Source organism: Balaenoptera ricei, chromosome 2, assembly GCF_028023285.1.
Source record: "Balaenoptera ricei isolate mBalRic1 chromosome 2, mBalRic1.hap2, whole genome shotgun sequence".
Classification (NCBI taxonomy): Eukaryota; Metazoa; Chordata; class Mammalia; order Artiodactyla; family Balaenopteridae; genus Balaenoptera; species Balaenoptera ricei.
Genome location: NC_082640.1, coordinates 142,996,346 through 143,017,024, shown reverse-complemented (window position 1 = coordinate 143,017,024; position 20,679 = coordinate 142,996,346). Strand labels below are relative to the sequence as shown.

The 20,679-nt window shown below is 41.9% G+C and overlaps 2 protein-coding genes across 7 annotated transcripts in view; one reads left to right on the top strand and one right to left on the bottom strand.

Annotated features, from left to right (window-relative positions):
* KTN1 (kinectin 1) overlaps nucleotides 1–5,529 on the bottom strand; it is a 130,932-nt gene extending 125,403 nt beyond the window's left edge. For all 6 annotated transcript variants that reach the window (XM_059914286.1, XM_059914288.1, XM_059914287.1 and 3 more), the window contains exon 1: nucleotides 5,393–5,529. The gene's annotated coding sequence lies outside the window, so the exon portion shown is untranslated. The remainder of the gene's footprint in view (nucleotides 1–5,392) is intronic.
* Nucleotides 4,390–5,697, top strand: LOC132360161 (basic proline-rich protein-like). Its single transcript, XM_059915229.1, has 2 exons — nucleotides 4,390–4,477; nucleotides 4,928–5,697. Exons 1-2 carry the CDS (start codon nucleotides 4,390–4,392, stop codon nucleotides 5,695–5,697), a joined length of 858 nt encoding a protein of 285 aa, XP_059771212.1.
* Nucleotides 5,698–20,679: the final 14,982 nt, after the last annotated feature.

Sequence of the window (20,679 nt, the reverse complement as noted above, 5' to 3'; positions counted from 1 at the left end):
TTACTAAAAATCATATAAGTTCTGATAACTAATTGCAGATGTCACTCAGAACCAAAAATAAAGAAATGTGGATAAATGACATTCTCCTCTAGTAATGGCAGGCAGCTAGGATCCTATGGCCCCCATGAAAACTGTTCAATATGGAAGCTATCTTAAAGGACCTCTCACTGGATTAAATGACATTTCTCCCCTTGGTTAAAAATACATGGGCTAGTGTCTATAGAAAGCTAAATGCTTCTGGCTAGCAACCTACTCACCTATACATTTGCTTATTTCTATAAATCGATTAGATGACAGAATAAAGACAAAGCTGTTATTTCTATGAAAACTAAGTTAAATCTTTGGAAGCCTTGATAAGGATTGGAAAAATCTAGAATGATTTTGAAGTTCGAATGTTTCATTACACCAAAAAAAAGCAATACTAGAAATTACAGACAATGCTTTTAAGGAATGATGTATAGAAAAAAGATCAGGAGACCCCCTACTCAAAGACAAGAGATTGATCCAAATAAAAAGAGAGGCAAATAAAAGTAAAAGTAAATGCTTAAAATTAAAACAAAGTGCACAGATACCTCAAGTTCTTGCTTTAAGCAAACTTTTTAAATTACCTAACTAATGGTCCTAATCACGTGGGACAGGTAAGACAGTCTCCGCCACATTCAAACATCACTCCCTCCACCAAGGGGTTCCCAAAGGTTCCCTGCCACTTTTCTTCTGCTCTCTGACTGCTCCTAGGAGAGGAGCAAAGTGAAAACTACATGTGTCCAAAAATGAGTATGCATCACAGTAAAAAAAAAAAACAAAAACTGCAGGATAAAGATTTTAATTCACTTGTAATAAACACATCTTTAATAAATCTTTATTGAGCACCTGTTATGTGCCAAGCACTGCCCTAAACCCTTAGAATCCATCAATAAACAAAAGGAGACAAAAAGCCCTGTCCTCATAGAGGTTACATTATAGCGTACGTCTGGGGGCAGAGAGAAGAGATAATAAACATGATCAACAAGGAAATTATATAGTTTGTTGAAAGGTGACAATTGCTATGGAAAACAGAACAGGGTAGAGAATTCATAAGTAGGGAAGTGCAGCTTTAAATAGAAGGCAGATCATTTTGAAAAACATTTTAAGAGCAAAGATTTAAAGGAGACAAGGCAATCAGTCATGTAGATACCTTACAGAAAAAATGACTGAAGGAGGAGTAACAGCCACTGTAAAGGCTCTAAGACAGCCAGTGGGGCTGGAGTGAAATAAGCAGGAGGCAGAGTAGTAGCTAACTTAGGAGAGGTAAGGGAGGATGGGGAGAGTAGGAGTATCCAGATTCTGTAAGACCTTGTAGACCATAAGGACTTTGGATTTTACTCTGCATATGGGAAGTCACTGCAGGGTTTTGAGGAAAGAAGTGGTATGATCTGGTTGCTCTGTTGAAAAAGACTTTAGAGAGCTAGGATAGAAGCAGAGAACCCCATTAGGAGGTTAACTGCAGAAATATAGGCAAGAGAGAGAAGACTGGTTTGGACTAGCCTAATGAGCAATGGAGGTGGTAAGAAGTGATTTGATTCTGGATATATTTTCAAGATAAGATTGAGCCAAGAATGCCAAGTATGAATGAGATAAGTCAGGGATGACTCCATTTTTCTTTTCACCTGAATATTGGATAGAGCTGCCATCTAATAAGATGGATTAGCCTGCACCTACGGCAGGTTTAAAGAGGAACATGGAATTTTAGTTTGAGTTTACTACTTCACATCCAAACAGAAATTCAGAACAGGTCGTACAGAATACAGGAGGTAAGTCTGGACTGTAGATATAAAAGTGGAAGCCATCAGCATATAGGTATTTAAAGCCATGACACTGGATGAGATCACCAGAGGAGTATAAAAAGAAAGGTGAACCAAGGATTGAGCACTTCAAGAATGAGAACGAATCATAAACACAGAATGAGCAGAGCAATTAGTGAGAAGAGAAACCCAAAAAGCAATGTCCTGGAAGGAGGGGAGTATAAACAATTCATTTAAGTTCCACTTAGTGTACAAATCACTTTGCTGAAACTAGACTTGAGGTTAGAAGTTCTTAATCAGCCTGTAGTAGTTAAGGTGATAGGTAAAATACTAAATCACAACTTTTTTAAAAGGAGGTCACTTCTTACACATTTCCTAGGAGTATCAGATTTCCTACTGGAGTCATTACTAAAACTATTCTTAGTACTAAAAGTATACTATTTTGCCTATTTTATCTTTTTAAGATAAAACCAATTAAAAACGTATACCATTTTAAAAATTAATTTTAAAAGCCTAAATAGGGGCTTCCCTGGTGGCGCAGTGGTTTAGAGTCTGCCTGCCAATGCGGGGGACACGGGTTCGAGCCTTGGTCTGGGAAGATCCCACATGCCGCGGAGTGGCTGGGCCCGTGAGCCACAATTGCTGAGCCTGCGCGTCTGGAGCTTGTGCTCCGCAACAAGAGAGGCCGCGATAGTGAGAGGCCCGCGCACCGCGATGAGGAGTGGACCCCGCTTGCCGCAACTAGAGAAAGCCCTCGCACAGAAACGAAGAAGCAACACAGCCATAAATAAATAAACAAATAAAGCATGACACAAATTAAGCAATGTGAATACCATCAAGCTTTAAAAAAAAAAAAAAAAAAAGCCTAAATAACACTGCAATCAAACTCAAAGACCGAAAAAAACATTTAAACACCAATTCAACACCCTGGCATGCAAACAGTTATAAACTGTCATTACTTTTCTCTTTCTAGAGCTCAGATACAGAAGATTAAGTTAAATCAAACTCCTTAGTTATGGTACTAAAGGTTTTTCCCCTTTCTGTTTAATTTTCTGTTTATAGAAAAAAATAGCTTATATTCTTATCCAAACCAATGTTTAACCTGTGCTTTGTATATAAACTACATTTTTAAGATCAGAACACCCAAAGTCATGTTCACAAAAACTGAAAGAGGAAGCAATGAAACTCAACTTCATTTATGCATAAAAGTGATCATTTCTAAAGAAACAATTACTTGCTTCTAGCCTCTAAGTATCCTCTGGATTTACCTGCAAAATAACTAAAAACATAAACAGTATACAGAAAAAGCAGCTTACAAGATGTTACCCTCAAACGTTCGAATGTTCTTGAAAAGCATAGTCTCTCTTCATTTCCTTTTTACACATTAGGTCAGATTCCTAAGAAACCCATACCATTACGTTTATTAACAACTTAAATTTTTTACAAAGTATTGTGAGATCTTTTAGATTAAAACTTTCTTTGCTATAAAAAGTTATAATAAGTATGCAATTAAAAATACACCTTCCATATAATTCAAGTAAAATTCAAGGTAAGTTACCAACAGTATCAATCTTAACACAAGTCCTTTAAAGTAAGCCTCAAAAAAGCTTTCACTTCTCAGGCCCTTTATAAAAGTCATACAGACTGTCCTTTAACATCTAATTATTAAAACGTTCTCCCCACTAAAAGCAGGTTAAAGCCTACAACCTGGAAAAAGGCATGGAGTGAGAGACAGATGAAAACACTTGCATCAAGCAGAAGAGACTATGATATTAAAGGAGGATACAGAAAAAACTAAACTGGAAACAAATTCATAAATTAATGGCTCTTCATAATGTTGACTCTGAGCCATCAAGAAAGGGTTATAGAATACTCAATATCTTTTATAATTTTAAAGTGTTTAATATTTTTAAGAAAAAATTTCATCAGGCTTTGTTATATTTTAAGTTTCAGTATGAATCTCACAAAGGTAAACAGAGCACTTCATTCTCTAAGTGCACCTGATAGAGTTGGTTACACTGCTAAGGCTGCAAAATTAGAAAAGACATTTCTAACTCAATGTTGGGGGATGGGAAAGAGGGGTGAATTAATGAATTTTCCTTAGAATCTACAAACAATAAACCCAGTTATTTCTTGTTAGATCCCTGAACAAGACGATGTGGGGAGTCGGGGGTGGGGCGGGGGGGGGCTTGTTTATCAGAGAACACATTAAATATGAAAGTATTTATAGCAAGGTATGTCTCCCCAAAACACAGAGCAACTCAAGAGTACTCCAGTGTTATTCTTGGGACAATCATAAGTCTCATCAGCAACTACTTTAGCCAGACTGAAGACAGTGATGCCATTCACCTGCTAGGTGAGGCAGGGAGAAGTGCAACCTAATTAACCAATAATTCAAACTTTAAGACAATTCCTACACAATTCAGAGTGTTTAGTTCACCCCAAGGTGTGTATCTTTAGCAGGCTAAGGGTGTCTAAATTTCTCAAGCGTTTCCACAAAGCGTCTCAGAAAAAGCACAACTTTGAACAGTTAACTTCAACTGCAGCTTTTTAAGCAGTGTTTATTCAGATACCTGCTAAGGAATCCTTTTCTGGAATAGGCGCAACCATGAATTTAGATTCCTGCTTCCGCCCACAAGGAAGAGCTAAGATTAAACAGCCCGCTCTTGAACCTAATCAGGGTGCAGTTGGCCGAGGTTAGGATGCCGCTCCCCGCGTCTGGGGATGCCGGTCTCTGGTACACATGCTGCCTCACGACCGACGCGCGGTGCTGCACATGCCACACCAGTTGTCGGATTACCGTACGACTTTTCTAGGCTGCCGGTTGGGTTTTCTGCCGAGGTCCCCAACGCCAAAAATCTCATTGTTGGAGACTGAAGGGGGGAGGGGGAATCACTAAGGAAGACACACCCCTCAGGGAGAGGAAGGATAACTTCCCCAGTCTCAAGGGCGGTCCACAGATTTTTTCCAAACTCTGCCCTCACGCTGCTTTCCCATGCCCAACCGCCCCTCTCTAGGACCCGGGGGCGAGCACAGGGCGGCGGGAGGGGGCACTGGAAGGGCCGAACGCCGCTTCCCCCAGTACCCCAAGAGCGGCGAAGGCTGGAATTCCAGCATGGCGTAAGTGTGGCCCAGCTCCCGCCCAGGGAGGCCTCCGGGGACGCGCTCCCTCCGTCCACCGGCCGAGGAGGCGGTAATCAGCCTTCCTTCCCGGGGGCCCTCACGCCCGGCTAAAAATAGGCGCCTCGGTCACCCCAGGGCCCTCTCCGGCCGACCTCGCCCTCGGGAGACGTCCTCGGACGAGACGCCGCGGCGGAACCGGGATCGGGCCCGCGGCGGCCCGGCGAGGCCGAGAGGCCGAGAGGCCGCTCGGAGCCCGCCCGCCTCGGTGGCCCGGCCCAAGCAGGAGCCCGGCGGCGGCGACCCGGCGCCCGAGGCCTACCCGGCGGGGGCGGCGGCGGGCGGTGTCCCAGCCCCACGGCCGCGCCCCCCCCCCACACCGCCCGACGCGGCCCTCCAGTCTGCCTGCGACCCCGCGGCCGGCGCAACCCTCCCCTCTCCGCGGTCCCCGCGGCCGGAGCCCGGGCCCGGCGCAGCCCGCTCTCCCTTACCCTGCGCGGCCGAGGAAGGCTACCGGAAAGACGCGGCGGCACCGGCAGTACAGCCCGGGCCGCCCGCTCCGAGTGGCCGCCGCCGCCGCAGTATCTCAGGTGCCGTCGCGCCTCCCGGCAGGAAACGGGCGGTTTCGGGGCGGGGCGGCCCCGGCACGTCCCGGCGTCTGGGCCGGCGGTGCCCGGAGACCGGCCCCTTAAAGGGACAGGCGTCGCCGCCTCGGCCCCCGCGCGCTCTCCCGCGCGCTCGGGTAAGTCCCAGCGTCTGGCGGGCTCGGGATTCCGGGGCTTTCCTCCCGAGATAACGTCCCGCAGCTAGGTGGAAGGTGGGAGCTCTGGGGCCCGAGGCTCAGCGGAATTCCCTTCGTGCGGGAGCCCTCCTCTCTCTGTCTCTCTCTGTCTCTCTCTGTCTTTCCCCCAAAACTGGTTTCGTCTTGCATGGCCCTCCAACCTGGCCCCTCAGACTGGATTTTTTTTTTTCTCTTCCTTATGATTTTCTTTTTTTGAATTTTTGAATTTTATTTTATTTTATTTTTTTATACAGCAGGTTCTTATTAGTTATCCATTTTACATATTAGTGTATATATGGATTTTTTTTTTTTTTATCCTTAAGCAAATGGTACTCGATTTCACCTAGCCCTCCCAGATTCCTCCCCAGAAATCAATAGAAAACGAAATCATCCGTTCCTCTGTCTCAAGAGTTTTTCTCTGAATTCTCCTTCGGGCAACCCTGGAGCCAAAGAGAGAGAGAAATTTTAAACGGACCCAAATAAATTGTGTGCAAATATTGTGAAGCTGTTGTGTCTGCCAGCCGATGGCCATTCATTAAGCCCAGGTAAATAACTGTAAGCTACAGGGGAAAGGAAAGGTTGGCCAGAATCCCTGCTTATTAGTTTGCTCTTTGCTAAAAGAATGATAGCTATCTTCCTGGTCCACTGGCAAATGAGATGTGTTTATTACTTACTGCTTATCAGTCTCTCGCAGAATGCTAGGCATTGTCCAGAACATACACAAAACACCCACAGGCTCTCCTCCAATGTTATGAGAGCTCAAAATAATTCAAAACCTTTTAGAGGGTGGATAGAGACACATAAAATTAGGACTCATCACTAACACCTCCTGCTACATACTGACAAAGGGGAACAAGACCCATTTTTAAGTAATGAACATCAGAACAGTTCCTACACCACCAGGGTCACCTTTCTATGGGCTGGCTAAAAATGTACTGTACATCTGTATTCTAATTATTTTTTGTCAGAGCTTTCTAGAGCGCCTCCAAAGTACACATGAAAACTGAACAGTATGTGGTAGCCTGAGATGTTGAGAATTCTGCCAGTCTTCAGCCACTGTGTTCTCCAATGATGCATTCTGTCTTATTTTAACTCGAGAAGCGCCACCCTCTTTTTTCTTTTTCGGTAGGGTTACTTAGCACCTCAGCGGTTCCAGTGCCCTCAAAGCAATCTATCTCTAAACCTCTGGCTGTCTCCTGAGCCTGTGATAAAGGATCCAGCTTCACTGAAGAGGGTAGCCATTAGTCTCTTAATACAAAGAGGGGAAATGTATCATTTCTATAAAGGAGTTTAAGGACTCTTGATTAGCCTACAAACAACCATCTAATTTCCTCTGGTTGGTACTAAAGCAGATTTTAGGTTAGAATTTTTAAATTCTATCATTTTTATGATTTCAGTAAAACCTCAGTGTCATTTTAGAAACAGTAATTTTTAGGTACATTTGTACATAAGACAAGAAGTGGATGGAACTTAGGGACATGTTTACCCTAAATATACCACTTCTTATGGTCAGGGATCACTTATTTTTGTGTTCCATAGTTTGAAACAAAAAAAAGCATAAATGTGTCAGCTGTTTCAACTTCTCTGAGTGATTGAACTTTGACTTTGAAAGGGAAGTGCCTCGATACTTCATTCTTCATTATAAGCTTCATATTTATTCACGTAAAAACAAAGACTTACTAGAACTGTTATGCATGATAAGCCCTATTAGGAATTAAGACGTACCATCTAAGTATAATATAATATCATTAACTATAATTAACAGATATAATTAACCTAAGATATAATTAACCTTGGTTGCTGCTTACTACTCTCTAATGTTACTGAAGCAGCAACTAACTTGCTAAAAAAGATTAGCACTCCCAACATGTGAGGTATCTCTAGTGGTTAACAACTAAGAAATTAAATTTTATTGAAAATGATAAAGTGTAACACTATTACCTGAAGAGTATTCCCTTCTTGCTCGCTCTCTGCAATTTACTGGCGATTGCCTTCTGACTTTTAGCGTGTAATAACTCTTTTTTCTAATTTTGGAAAAGTTTTAAAGACACACAGTACCTATCTCTCTAGCAGATAGAGAGAAAGCAGGCTATTCCTGTTTTTTCTAGGGAAGATTTCCCAGAAGTGGTGAGTTCTGTAGAGATTTGAGTAATATATGAGTAACATATTACACCTCCTACTCCACCATTTCAGGGATGGCAGAGATGAAAGTATAATAGAAGCATTTCACAGAACTAAAAGACAAAGGAAGATTCCAGGTCCACCTTCTCCACCCAAATAATGGAGTGGGGAAGTTTATACAAACATCTGCAACTGCAGATCTAGATGTAATCAGCTATTCTAACAAAGTATCTGGCACATAACTGTGCTTATGAGAGGTCTGCATTGTTCCTGTTGACATGTAATCTCTTCCAGCATATGGCATTCAAATGCTTTCATAACAGACTAAAGGTGACCATAAATCATTTGCCACTCTTTACATGGGCAGGTGGGATCTGTGCCCCTCCTTCTGATTCTGGGAGGGCTCTGTGACTGACGTGACTAATAGGATATGCCAGAAGTAACACTGTGCCAATTTCTGGGCCCAGACTGTAAGAGACAGGCAATTTCACTTCCTGTCTCTTGGAACCACTGATCTTAGAGCCCTAAGCTGCCATGTGAGAAGTCCAACTACCTTGCTGGAAAGACCATGTGGAGAGGCCTTGAGACTACATGGGGAGGAAGAGAGAACCAGCTGGGCCCAGCCTTCCAACTGTCCCCACCAAGGTGCCAGACATATGAATGAAGGCTTCTGGAGCCCCAGACCATCCATGCCACAAGCTAAATACCACTAAGTGATCCAAGTCAGTACTACACGGAGCAGAAGAACCACTCAGCCAAGCCCTACTTGAATTTCTGACTCCATATAATTTTTATGATTTTTGGATGGTTTGTTATGCAGTAATAGATAAGCAGCACATCTTTCTTCCACTCCTAAATAGCTGCAAGAAATCTTAGTCTTATTTAAGCAGAAGGGAGTTTCCACTTTGCCCATGCAATCCCAAGACATCACTTGGGACTTTCAAGGGAAATTTGGGCAGGAATAAGTAGGGAGGTAAAACTACTTTGTAGGGCTTCCCTGGTGGCGCAGTGGTTGAGAATCTGCCTGCCAATGCAGGGAACACGGGTTCGAGCCCTGGTCTGGGAAGATCCCACATGCCGCGGAGCAACTAGGCCCGTGAGCCACAACTACTGAGCCTGCGCGTCTGGAGCTTGTGCTCCGCAACGACAGGCCGCGATAGTGAGAAGCCTGGGCACCGCGATGAAGAGTGGCCCCCGCTTGCCGCAACTAGAGAAAGCCCTCGCACAGAAACGAAGACCCAACACACCCAAAAATAAATAAATAAATAAAAATAAAGGAATTCCTTTAAAAAAAAACAACTTTGTAGCATAATTTAACATTATTGAAGGCACCTTCATGTCTTCTATCTTAAAAGGCTGTCAGTGATTGGAAACTGGTGGATTAAATGAGGAAAGAGGAGCCAGTATTTCTTCCGCATATGCACGGTGCAGGTGTTTAACGTAATTAGCACACACGATTGTCCAAACAACCCCGTAGGACTAGGCTTACACTGAATAAGTAACTCCTTCAAGAACACAGAGCTCAAAAACCAGCACCTGAACCCAGATCTATTTGATTCCAATTCCCATGCATGTGCCACTGCAACATGTTGACTCCCAAAGTATAAACTTTTAGGTACACAAACAATTAAAGTGTGAGTTTTCATTTATGTATAGGATTCTCTTACTTATGATACCTTTTTTGTCATTAGCATAAACAAGGAGCAGATAGATAACACTAAATTAAATCAACAATATTAAATTGGCTGCCAACCAGCATCATGTAAACTCTTCTAACCAAAATAATACAGTATTGAAATATGTACATTTTGTCCAAATACACCTAGCAATTGGAAGAAACAACCTTTAAAGCCTCTTTGATTCTTTTTTTTTTTTTGGCCTCGCCTTGTGGCATGCGGGATCTTAGTTCCCCCAACCAGGGATCGAACCAAGGATCTTCACAGCACTCTTGAATAGTGGATGCTACGCTTTTACTAATAAGAGACCTAAATAATGTGGAAGGTAAAAGAAGATTAACTTGTAGTCCTCATGTGAGAAGTTTTATTTGTTTAGTAAGTTAGATCAGTTGATTTGTATTAGCTATTCAATGAGGCCTAAATAAAAAATGTGGTCAACATACTGCTGCTGCTTAGTGTCACATAAAGAAAAGAAAAAAAAATGAGTCTGTTTCACCACTGCTGCCTATACAAGCTTCACCCTAACCAGGCAAGTTGCAGGGATGAATCTTGGCCTGAGGAATCAGGCAAGAGAACATGGATATTTCAGTATAACCGTCACCACTCCTGCCCAAATAATTTTTTTTTAAATATCACTATTGATTTAAATTTATTTATTTATTTATTTATTTATTTATTTATTTATTTATGGCTGTGTTGGGTCTTCGTTTCTGTGCAAGGGCTTTCTCTAGTTGCGGCAAGCGGGGGCCACTCTTCATCGCGGTGCGCGGGCCTCTCACTATCATGGCCTCTCTTGTTGCGGAGCACCGGCTCCAGACGTGCAAGCTCAGTGGTTGTGGCTCACGGGCCTAGCTGCTCCGCGGCATGTGGGATCTTCCCAGACCAAGGCTCGAACCCGTGTCCCCTGCATTAGCAGGCAGATTCTCAACCACTGCGCCACCAGGGAAGCCCCCAAATAATTTTTAAGAGTATGACCTGGTGAGGGCAGATCAGTAGCAACAAATCGAACAAAGTCAGCAATATTTGCAACATATACAGCAGCATGTTAGGTGTTTAAATATAAAACATGCATTTAAAAATGTGTGTCCTGGGCTTCCCTGGTGGCGCAGTGGTTGAGAATCTGCCTGCCAATGCAGGGGATACGGGTTCGAGCCCTGGTCTGGGAGGATCCCACATGCCGCGGAGCGGCTGGGCCCGTGAGCCACAACTACTGAGCCTGCACTCCGCAACAAGAGAGGCCGCGACAGTGAGTGGCCTGCGCACCGCGATGAAGAGTGGCCCCTGCTTGCCACAACTGGAGAAAGCCCTCGCACAGAAACGAGGACCCAACACAGCCAAAAGTAAATAAATAAATTTTTAAAAATGTGTGTCCTGCAGAATGGTGCCTGCTTTTTAAACCACACTCTGGGAATTCCCTGGTGGTCTAGTGATTGGGACTATGCTTTTTCACTGCCTGGGGGCATGGGTTCAATCCACTGATCAGGGAACTAAGATCCCGAAAGCCACATGGCACGGCCGAAAAAACAAAAAAAAAACACGCTTCTATTTGCTTGCTCATATTCAGCTCCTCATGATAACTCTTAGATTCCCAGCCAGTCCTTGCCCAGTGTTTTTCCTCCCCGTAGTATGACAACCCTGTAATTAACCTTTCCCAGGCTTAGTTCCATTTATTTCTGACCACATCTCCAATTTACCAACTTCTTTTGATCCAGGTCAACAATTTTTAAAAGCCACCTTTTGGTACTTCCATCTATTCTTTTGGAAGTCTTATATTTATGAGAGAAGGTAAACAGACTGCAATCGCTATTACAAATCATCATTCTGTGAAGGCTGTAGAATAATTCTTCTGGATGCCGACTCCCGTGACACAGACCTCTGGATGTCAGCCCTCTGAGCCTCCTCAGGGACTGCAGTCCATCAGCAATGCCCTTTCTGTCTGAATCTTCAACCTTTCCCTCTCCATCAGCCATTCCTGCATTCAGGGATCTCTCCACTTAAATGAGGGGGAAAATATTCAAACTCCAGGCCACCCCATCTACCCCATCTCCTACAAAGCCAGGTTTTTGATTGATCCGTGGATTGGTTAAGATGCAACTTACTTGACTATATTCTCACTACCCATTCACTCTGCCTTATACTGCGGTAACCTGCTTCTGTACCCACAACTGGATTCTGAAACACTTCTCGCTGAAGTCACCAATGATTTCCCTGCTGCTAACTCCTCTCTGTCACATGACACCACTGATTACTTTTTGAAAGCCTTCTCTTTCCTTGACCTCAGTGACCTCACAAACATGGCTCTTCTGCTCTCTCTTTTCCTCCTATGTAGCCTGAAGCTCCTCAGTCCCTTTTTGAATTTGTCTTCTCTGTCTCTTTTGTGTTGATGTCTCTCAGGTTTCCAGCCTTGTCCCTCTATTGTCTCACTCTGCAGTCCCTCCCTGGTCTTATATTACAATCTATATTCCCAAGCAAAGACCAGTGTCTGCATTTTGCAAGCCCTACCACTAAGGAAAAGGCATCTGTATTAGTCTGAATTCTTCAGAGAAATAGAACCAATTTTTTATATCTGCACATGATTGTGGAGGCTGAGAAGTCCAAAATCTTGAAGGTGGGCAAGGCAGGCTGGAGACCCAGGGAAGAAAGAGTGTTGCAGTTCAAGTCCCAAGGCAGTCTGCTGGCAGAATTCCATCTTCTTCTAGAAGGTCAGGTTTTGTCTTTTAAGACCTTCAACTGATGGAATGAGGCTCACCCACATTATGGAGAATAATCTACTTTACCCTAAGTCAGCCAATTAAAATGTTCATTTCATCTAAAAAATTCTTTCACAGAAACATCTGGAATAATGTTTAACCAAATATCTGGGTACTGTGGCCTAATTAGTCGACACATAAAATTAACCATCATGGTATCTTTGGATTCTGTAGGCAACACATACTACATTTGGGTCTGCTACTCTAACTCATTTTCTGGGAAACCTGTCAGGCTATGAATTTTGGGCCCAGATCAAGAAAGAACTCTAGCAGTTCTAAGACTCATGTGCCCTATGGTCAGTTGAGACTTGTGACCCAGCAGATCCAACAGTGAAAATGAGAATACAATGTAAAGCCACTGGTAAGTCTCAGCAGGAGAAGCATAGTGCAGACTTCTAGATTTTGGTATATGCTGGCCATTGTCCTCTAATCAAGATCAAGTACTTGACCATGGAACACCAACTGTCCAGGTGAGCTGCCTATTATGAACTGGGTGTAATCTAACCCATCAACCCATAAATTTGGGAGTGGGAAAAATGTTCATCATCAAAAAGATATGGTTTATGCAAAATCTAGGTTAAACAGGTTCATAACTCATTTGTGCCTTCAGAGAAGGCACAAATGAGTTATGAACAAGTGGTTAAGACTGCCACACCATCTACTGCAGTGCCGCCTGTCCTTCATTCACACCTATGGTCTCATAAGAAATTCCACCTGGGACTTCCCTGGTGGTCCAGTGGCTGAGACTTCACGCTCCCAATGCAGGGGACGCAGGTTCAATCCCTGGTCAGGGAACTAGATCCTGCATGCCGCAACTAAGACCCGGTGCAGCCAAATAAACAAATATTTTTAAAAGTATATTTAAAAAAAAAAGAAATTCCACCTGATCAAGGAGGGAAAAAAATTGATCCTGGTTTAGAGATGCAACTATACAACATGTGGGTACTAGATGAAAACAAACTGCTGCAGAATCACAACCCTGTTCAGGGGTGGCCCTGGAGAACTATGGGGAGGATAAATTTTCCCAAAGGGAAGAAAGTCAAGCCATACATCTGGTATGCACTCTTCCTGGAAGGAGAGATGCCCATATATTTATGTCTACAAAAATTCATGGGTTAGAGGTCAGGGACTTGGTACAAGATTGGAGAACTGTTAACAAGGAGGTTTGGGGAAGAGGCATGTGGATATGCCCACTTAATAGTAGACATAGAATGTAAGGATAGGACTTCCCTGGTGGCACAATGGTTAAGAATCCACCTGCCAATGCAGGGGACACAGGTTCGAGCCCTGGTCCAGGAAGATACCACATGCTGTGGAGCAACTAAGCTGGTGCGCCACAAATACTGAGCCTGCACTCTAGAGCCTTCAAGCCACAACTACTGAGCCCGCGTGCTGTAACTACTGAAGCCCATGCGCCTAGAGTCCATGCTCCGCCACAAGAGAAGCCACCACAGTGAGAATCCCGCGCACCGCAGTGAAGAGTACCCCCAGCTCGCCGCAACTAGAGAAAGCCCGCGTGCAGCAACGAAGACCCAGCACAGACAAAAATTAATTAATTAATTAATTGGGAAAAATAGACCACTGCCAAGATTTAAAAAAAATGTAAGGGGCTTCCCTCGTGGCGCAGTGGTTGAGAATCTGCTTGCTAATGCAGGGGACACGGGTTCGAGCCCTGGTCTGGGAGGATCCCACATGCCGCGGAGCAACTGGGCCCGTGAGCCACAGCTACTGAGCCTGCGCGTCTGGAGCCTGTGCTCCGCAACAGGAGAGGCCGCGATAGTGAAGGGGCCCGCGCACCGCGATGATGAGTGGTCCCCACTTGCCGCAACTGGAGAAAGCCCTCGCACGGAAACGAAGACCCGACACAGCCAAAAATAAATATAAAAATAAATAAATAAGACCCGGTGCAACCAAATTAATAAATAAAAATATTTTAAAAAAAATGTAAGGATATTTCTTTCCTGTAGGAATGCTTATCTAGGGCAAAAGATTGCAGTTCTCTATAATCAGGTAGGCAAGATGGGCCACTATAGGTAAACCAACCTCTTTCCTCAGCCAACCTGCAATTTGTTCAATGAATTCATAAGTAAAGTGGTCATAGTTGCAGAGATGGAAGTTCGGCAGGGGTTCAAGCACATGGACTTCTTCTCACCAAGATTAATCTACCTACCACTACTGCTAAGTGCCCAGCCTACTAACAGCAGATACCTACACTGAACCCTAGTATAGCAACATACCCCGGGAGGAACAGCAGCCATCAGATGGCAGGTTGATTTTATTAAACACTTTCTATCATGAAGGGATTAGTGATTGGTTCCCCCAGAAATAGACACTCCTTCTAGATATGGACTTGCTTTCCCTGCATGCAAAGCTTCTGCCATCACCACCATCTGTGTACTTACTGAATGCCTATTCACTGTCACAGAATCCCACACAACACTGTTCTGACAAAGAAAGTTATTTCACAGGAAAAAAAAAAGTGAGGCAAAAGATTCACTAGAAGAGCTGACATTATAGAATGGTTGGAATGGCTGTCAAAGACCCAGCTTTGGTGACAAATGAGAGACAGAAACAATGCCTTGCAACATTAGGGTGCTCTTCTACAAGATGCAATATGTATCTTGCATCTCTGTTTTTTACCCCACAGACAGAGTATATAGGTACAGAAACCAAGGGTAAGAAGTAAGAGTGGCTCTTCTCATTATTCTACTTAATCATCTGCTTCCAAAAATTTTGCTTCTGATCTCTGCAGATTTATTTTTTATTTTTATTTTTTGGCCACACCAAGAGGCATGTGGGATCTTAGTTCCCTGACCAGGGATCGAACCCTTGCCCCCTGCATTGGAAGTGTGGAGTCTTAACCACTGGACTGCCAGGGAAGTTCCTCTGCAGCTTTAAAAGTTCTTAATTCCCAAGGGAAGAAGGCTTCTACGAGGAGACACAACATGGTTCTATTTGAACTGAAAGTTGAGGCTTCCAACTGGCTGTTTTGTGTTTCTCAAACCACTGAACAAGAAGAGGGATATACTCTATTGATTGGGGTGGTGGATCTGTACTACTAATGGGATCTGACTTCTACTTGGTTCTCTCATAACTGGGGTGACCCACTTGTATCAGTTTGCCTGAGATTTTCCCAGTTTTATCGTTCAAAGTCTCACATCCCAGGAAATCCCTCAGTCCCAGGAAACCTGGGACAGCTGGTCACCCAAGTTCCCTGAGACATTAAAGGAATTCAACAAATTTGTTTTAGAGTGGATCTTGTTTATGTCGGGCTCAACCCATCTTCTCCAGCCTCCCAAAATATATTCCTGATGACATCCAAACTTATTTTGCATCCCAGGGAGAAACATTTGACAATGACATTGGCTTGCCCCTTCATTTGCTCACCTCTCTTCACAAAAATCCTCTTCAGTGGTTTACATACCTTTGGGAACAGTTAGGCTTTCTTGGCAAGTCGAAGGGAAAACTTTGACTGTCATGCTCATGTATGCTCTTTACTCATATTTTTCCAGGACATGAATGAAGTACTCTGATGTTTATCTTTTCTTGTGAATTCTCATTAATCTAATTTTTCCAGCACCATGAAAAATTTATGTTAGATCTGCAAGAGATGTTATAAATCATCTAATCCAACCCAAATATTTCATATTTATTTGCAATGCTCTGTTATTTAAACTCCATTATTTTTGTTTTAGATTATGATTTGTCATGCTCACCAAGCATTCATTTCCTTAACTGACCAAAAATTATACTTACACATTTAATCCAGTGAGTAATTTATTTTTTTGCTTGTATGATTGTGAGCTCTGACTTTCGTAGAAAAAGCTCAGTGTTCTTTAGTATCTCATCAGAAATCACTATTCAATGAGGGTTTGTTGGTGAGGGACCCTGGTCTTCTAAGTATTGAACATCGCTCTCATTTTCTATTGTGTCTGGGTAATGACATCAGTGATTGTCAAAAGATCTGTTTGCAGATGGACTAGGCTTACAGCACCAATCACAGAGTAGAACTCAAGATTAAGATTTATTTTATTTCAGGTCAGAAACAACTGAGGTAAAACAATACTCTCCCACAAGACCTCCATTGGTACTACTCTCAACCAAATAATGGGGTAAATAGATCACTAGTCTTGTGTTATGTTCTTATGAATCAGTTCTTCTAATTTTTCAAGGACATAAATACAGAAGAACAGAATTTGCAGAAACAGTGAACTGTGAATTTAAATACTAACCAAGAAATATTCATCATGCTTAGAAACTCATGCCCAGGCTTATCAGAGTCCACCTCCTGTGAAATTCCCGGGAGAGAAAGGAGATGTCTACTGTAAGCTAAAGGCCAATGAAAGAGATTTTTTTTTTACCACTTTTTTCCATCTTTGACTTTAAATTTTATTTTTCTATAACTGTATTTTCTTCTACTGAGTGCATCGGGACTATTATGAGAGATCTGAATTCCCGTTGGTTCAGGAGATTGAAAAGAAACCAAATTACAGGAGCATAAAAGTCAATAGCAAAAAAAAAAAAAAAAAAAAGTCAATAGCAAAAAAAACTCCTTTCAGCTTCTAGCCTGACAATGGAGGATATAATGCCAAGATTAGTGAAAAGCTCAGATCCAAGTACTGATATTCCACTGAAAAGTTCAATGAATACCTTTGTCAAAAGTTATTTAGTATTGAGAGATAGAAATAACATATCTCTGAAAAAGAAAACAAATGTTTTGATTGAAAGAAGTACAAATCAACAGCTGAAGCATCACACAAAGCATCATCAGGTTTGAATATTCCTAAACTTTTTTCCAATTTCTTTTCATAAATCTTGTAGTTAATCTTGTCCCATCAGTTGTAGGAGTCTATTGTAGGTGACAAACAATTTTCACATGGCTTCAGAACAGAAATCAAATCTAGGATAAAACTGCAAGATTCTTTAGTAAAAAGTCAGAGAGGTTTAAGGTGGTGCAGATCAGATCCTTGCAGACAGACAGAAGGGCTTCTAAGGATTTTTAAGAGTCTATCTTGCAGACTTTCTCTGTTTAAACAGCGGGGCTTCTAAGAATCTAAGTCCATTGTCTCACAGCAGCTTCACAGAGAGTCCAAGGTAGGTAAAAGCTTATTTGAAAGAGATTTGTGGGCCTGGCTTTTATATAATGGAATAGATTATCAGTGGACACTCAGGAAGTCCACAAAGTTTTTAAAGTAATTATATCAGCATGATCTGAAAAAGACAGAGACATACGGCAGCCACCATGCCTTTACTAGCATTTCTCAAAGTGTAGTTCACAAATTATTTGTGATCCACATCAGACCTCCTGTTCTGAATTTTGGGGGAGGAGGGGTGGAGGGAGGCATATTCAGGACCTAACATTTTTAATAGGTAATACTTATGAATGTTAAAGTTTGATATCCCCCCTCAAACAGACCTACTTACTCATTGCTAAATATATTATTCCTGTGGCACTGCCTTCCATTCCTTCATGTTGGAATACCACCACCTTCCATTCCTCACATAATATCCATAGTTTAAACTTTACACGTTCTGGAAATTTTGCCATTTGCAGCAATATGGATGGACGTGGAGGGCATGATGCTAAGTGAAATAAGTCAGAAAGGGAAAGACATGTTGTATGATATCACCTATATGTGGAATCTAAAAAATATAACAAACTAGTGAATAAAACAAAAAACAAGCAGACTCACAGACAGAAAGAGCAAACTAGTGATTACCAGTGTGGAGAGGGAAGGGGGATGAGGCAGTATAGAGGTAGGAGAAAAAAAAAAGGTTTATTATGGGACTATACGAAATCATTTGTGTGAAACTTTTGAAAATTGTAAAGCACTATAGAATTTAAAGAATCTTTCATTCAATAAAAAAATATATTACATAAATAAATAAATAATTTTACACATTCTGTCCTTGTAGTAAATAGTGGTGAATCAATTGATCAAGGAAAATGTGATGCCTATCTCACATTATATAACACACAAAAAATTTTGATTTCAAACAGATTGTAACCCAAATATGAAAATTAAAATAACGCCTTTAGGGGCTTCCCTAGTGGCACAGTGGTTAAGAATCTGTCTACCAATGCAGGGGACACGGGTTCGAGCCCTGGTCCGGGAAGATCCCACATGCCGTGGAGCAACTAAGCCCGTGCGCCACAACTACTGAGCCTGCACTCTAGAGCCTGCGAGCCACAACTACTGAAGCCCTTGCACCTAGAGCCTGTGCTCCGCAACAAGAGAAGCCATGACAATAAGAAGCCCGCGTGCCACAACGAAGAGTAGCCCCCACTCACCACAACTAGAGGAAGTCTGCGTGCAGCAACGAAGATCCAATGCAGCCAAAAATTAAACAAACAAATTAATTAATTAAAAAAAAAGAATGCCTTTAGAAGAAAATGTAGGAGAATATCTTTACAATCTTGAGGTAGACAAACATTAAATAAGAGAAAAAAGTATAAACATAAAAGATTAAAAATTGCACTTCTTTAAAATGAAGAACTTATTTTCATCATAAACACCATTAAGGCTAAATAAACTATGATGCTCAAAGAAGTTAATTAATAAAAATGGATGTGAAATCTAAAAAAAAAAAAAAAAACCCATTAAGAGAGTGAAATGCAAGGTAGAGCTGGGAGAAGATATTTGAAATACATATATCCAACAAAGTACTTGTCTCCAGAATATGTAAAGAGCTTCTACAGCTCTAAAAGGAAAAGGCAGACTTCCTATTTTTTGAATAGGCAAAATACCTGAATAGGCACTTTACAAATGAGGTTATCTAAACAGCAAAAAATCACATAGAAATATGTCCAATATATGTCCAATATAACTATTTATCAGAAAATTACAAATTAAAGCTACACTGAGTGGCAAATAAGAATTAAAGATGTTCAGTGTTATCAAGTCATTAGGGAATTGCAAATTTAAAACATAATTAGGGGATGTCCCTGGTAGAGCAGTGGTTAAGACTCCACGTTCCCAATGCAGGGGGCCCAGGATTGATCCCTGGTCAGGGAACTAGATCCCACATGCATGCCGCAAGTAAGAGTTCACATGCCACGACTAAGGAGCCCGCCTGCTGCAACTAAAGACCCAGCACAACCAAATAAATAAATACGTATTTTTAAAAATAAATAAATAAAACACAATTAGATCCCACTGCACCTACTAAGATTGCTAAAATTAAAATTCTGACAATACCAAGTGCTGACAAGGATGCTGAGCAACTGGAACTCTCATACATTGCTGATGAGAATGCAAAATGATGCACTACTTTGGAAGAGAGTTTCTTATAAAATTAAATACACACTTACCATATGCATTAGTTTGCTAGGATTCCCACAATAAAATACCACAGACTGATTGACTTAAACAACAGAAATTAATTTTCTCACAATCTGGAGGCTACAAGTCCAAGATCAAAATGTCTGCAGGTTTGGTTTCTTCTGAGGACTCTCTCCTTGGCTTGCAGATGGCCACCTACTTACTGTATCCTCACATAGTTTTTTCTCTGTGTGCTTGTGCTCTGATCTCTTCTTATAAGGACACCAATCATATTGGATTAGGGCCCATTCTAATGACCCTATCTTAACTACACCCTCATGAACTTTAATAATAAACATAAGTATCTGATTAAAAAAACAGACAAAAATGAAAAAGGAATAATGATTACCACTATACCTCCTCTAGAATGCCTAAAGACTGGCAATCCTAAATGTTGGCAAGGATGTGGAGCAACTGAAAGAACTGCCTTAACTTGATGGTGGGAGTATAAATTGGTTCAAACACATTGGGAAATTTACAGTACTTAAAGCTAAACATATTTATACTCTACAACCCAGAAATTCCACTCCAGTAAATATACCCAACAGAAATGAGTGCGTATATCCACCAAAAGGCATGCACAAGAAGCTTCATGGGAAAAGCCAGAAACAACCCACATGTCCATCAACAGTGGAATGGATTAAAAAATAATGTGGAGGGAGTTCCGCAGTGGTCCAGTGGTAAAAAATAATATGGAGGGAGTTCCGTAGTGGTCCAGTGGTTAGGATTTGGTGCTTTCACTGCCATGGCTCGGGTTCAATCCCTGGTCGGGAAACTGAAATCCCACAAGCCGCGTGGCCCAGACGAAATAAAAAAATAAAATTTTTAAATTAAAAAAAATTTAAAACAAACAAAAAATGTGGAGTATTCACATAATGAAATACTATATAGCAATTAAAAACCAAACTACTGTTACATGCAACCACATAAATCAATCTCATAAACATGAGATTGATTAAAAGAAGATGGACACAACAGAGTACTTACTATATCATTCCATTTGCATGAAGTTCAAGAATAGGTAAGACTAATTTATAGTGATACTGGTCAGAATAGTGGTTATGTTGTGGAGTGGGGCAGCATTGACTAGAAGGTGACATAAAGAAACCTTCCAGTAAACTGGGAATG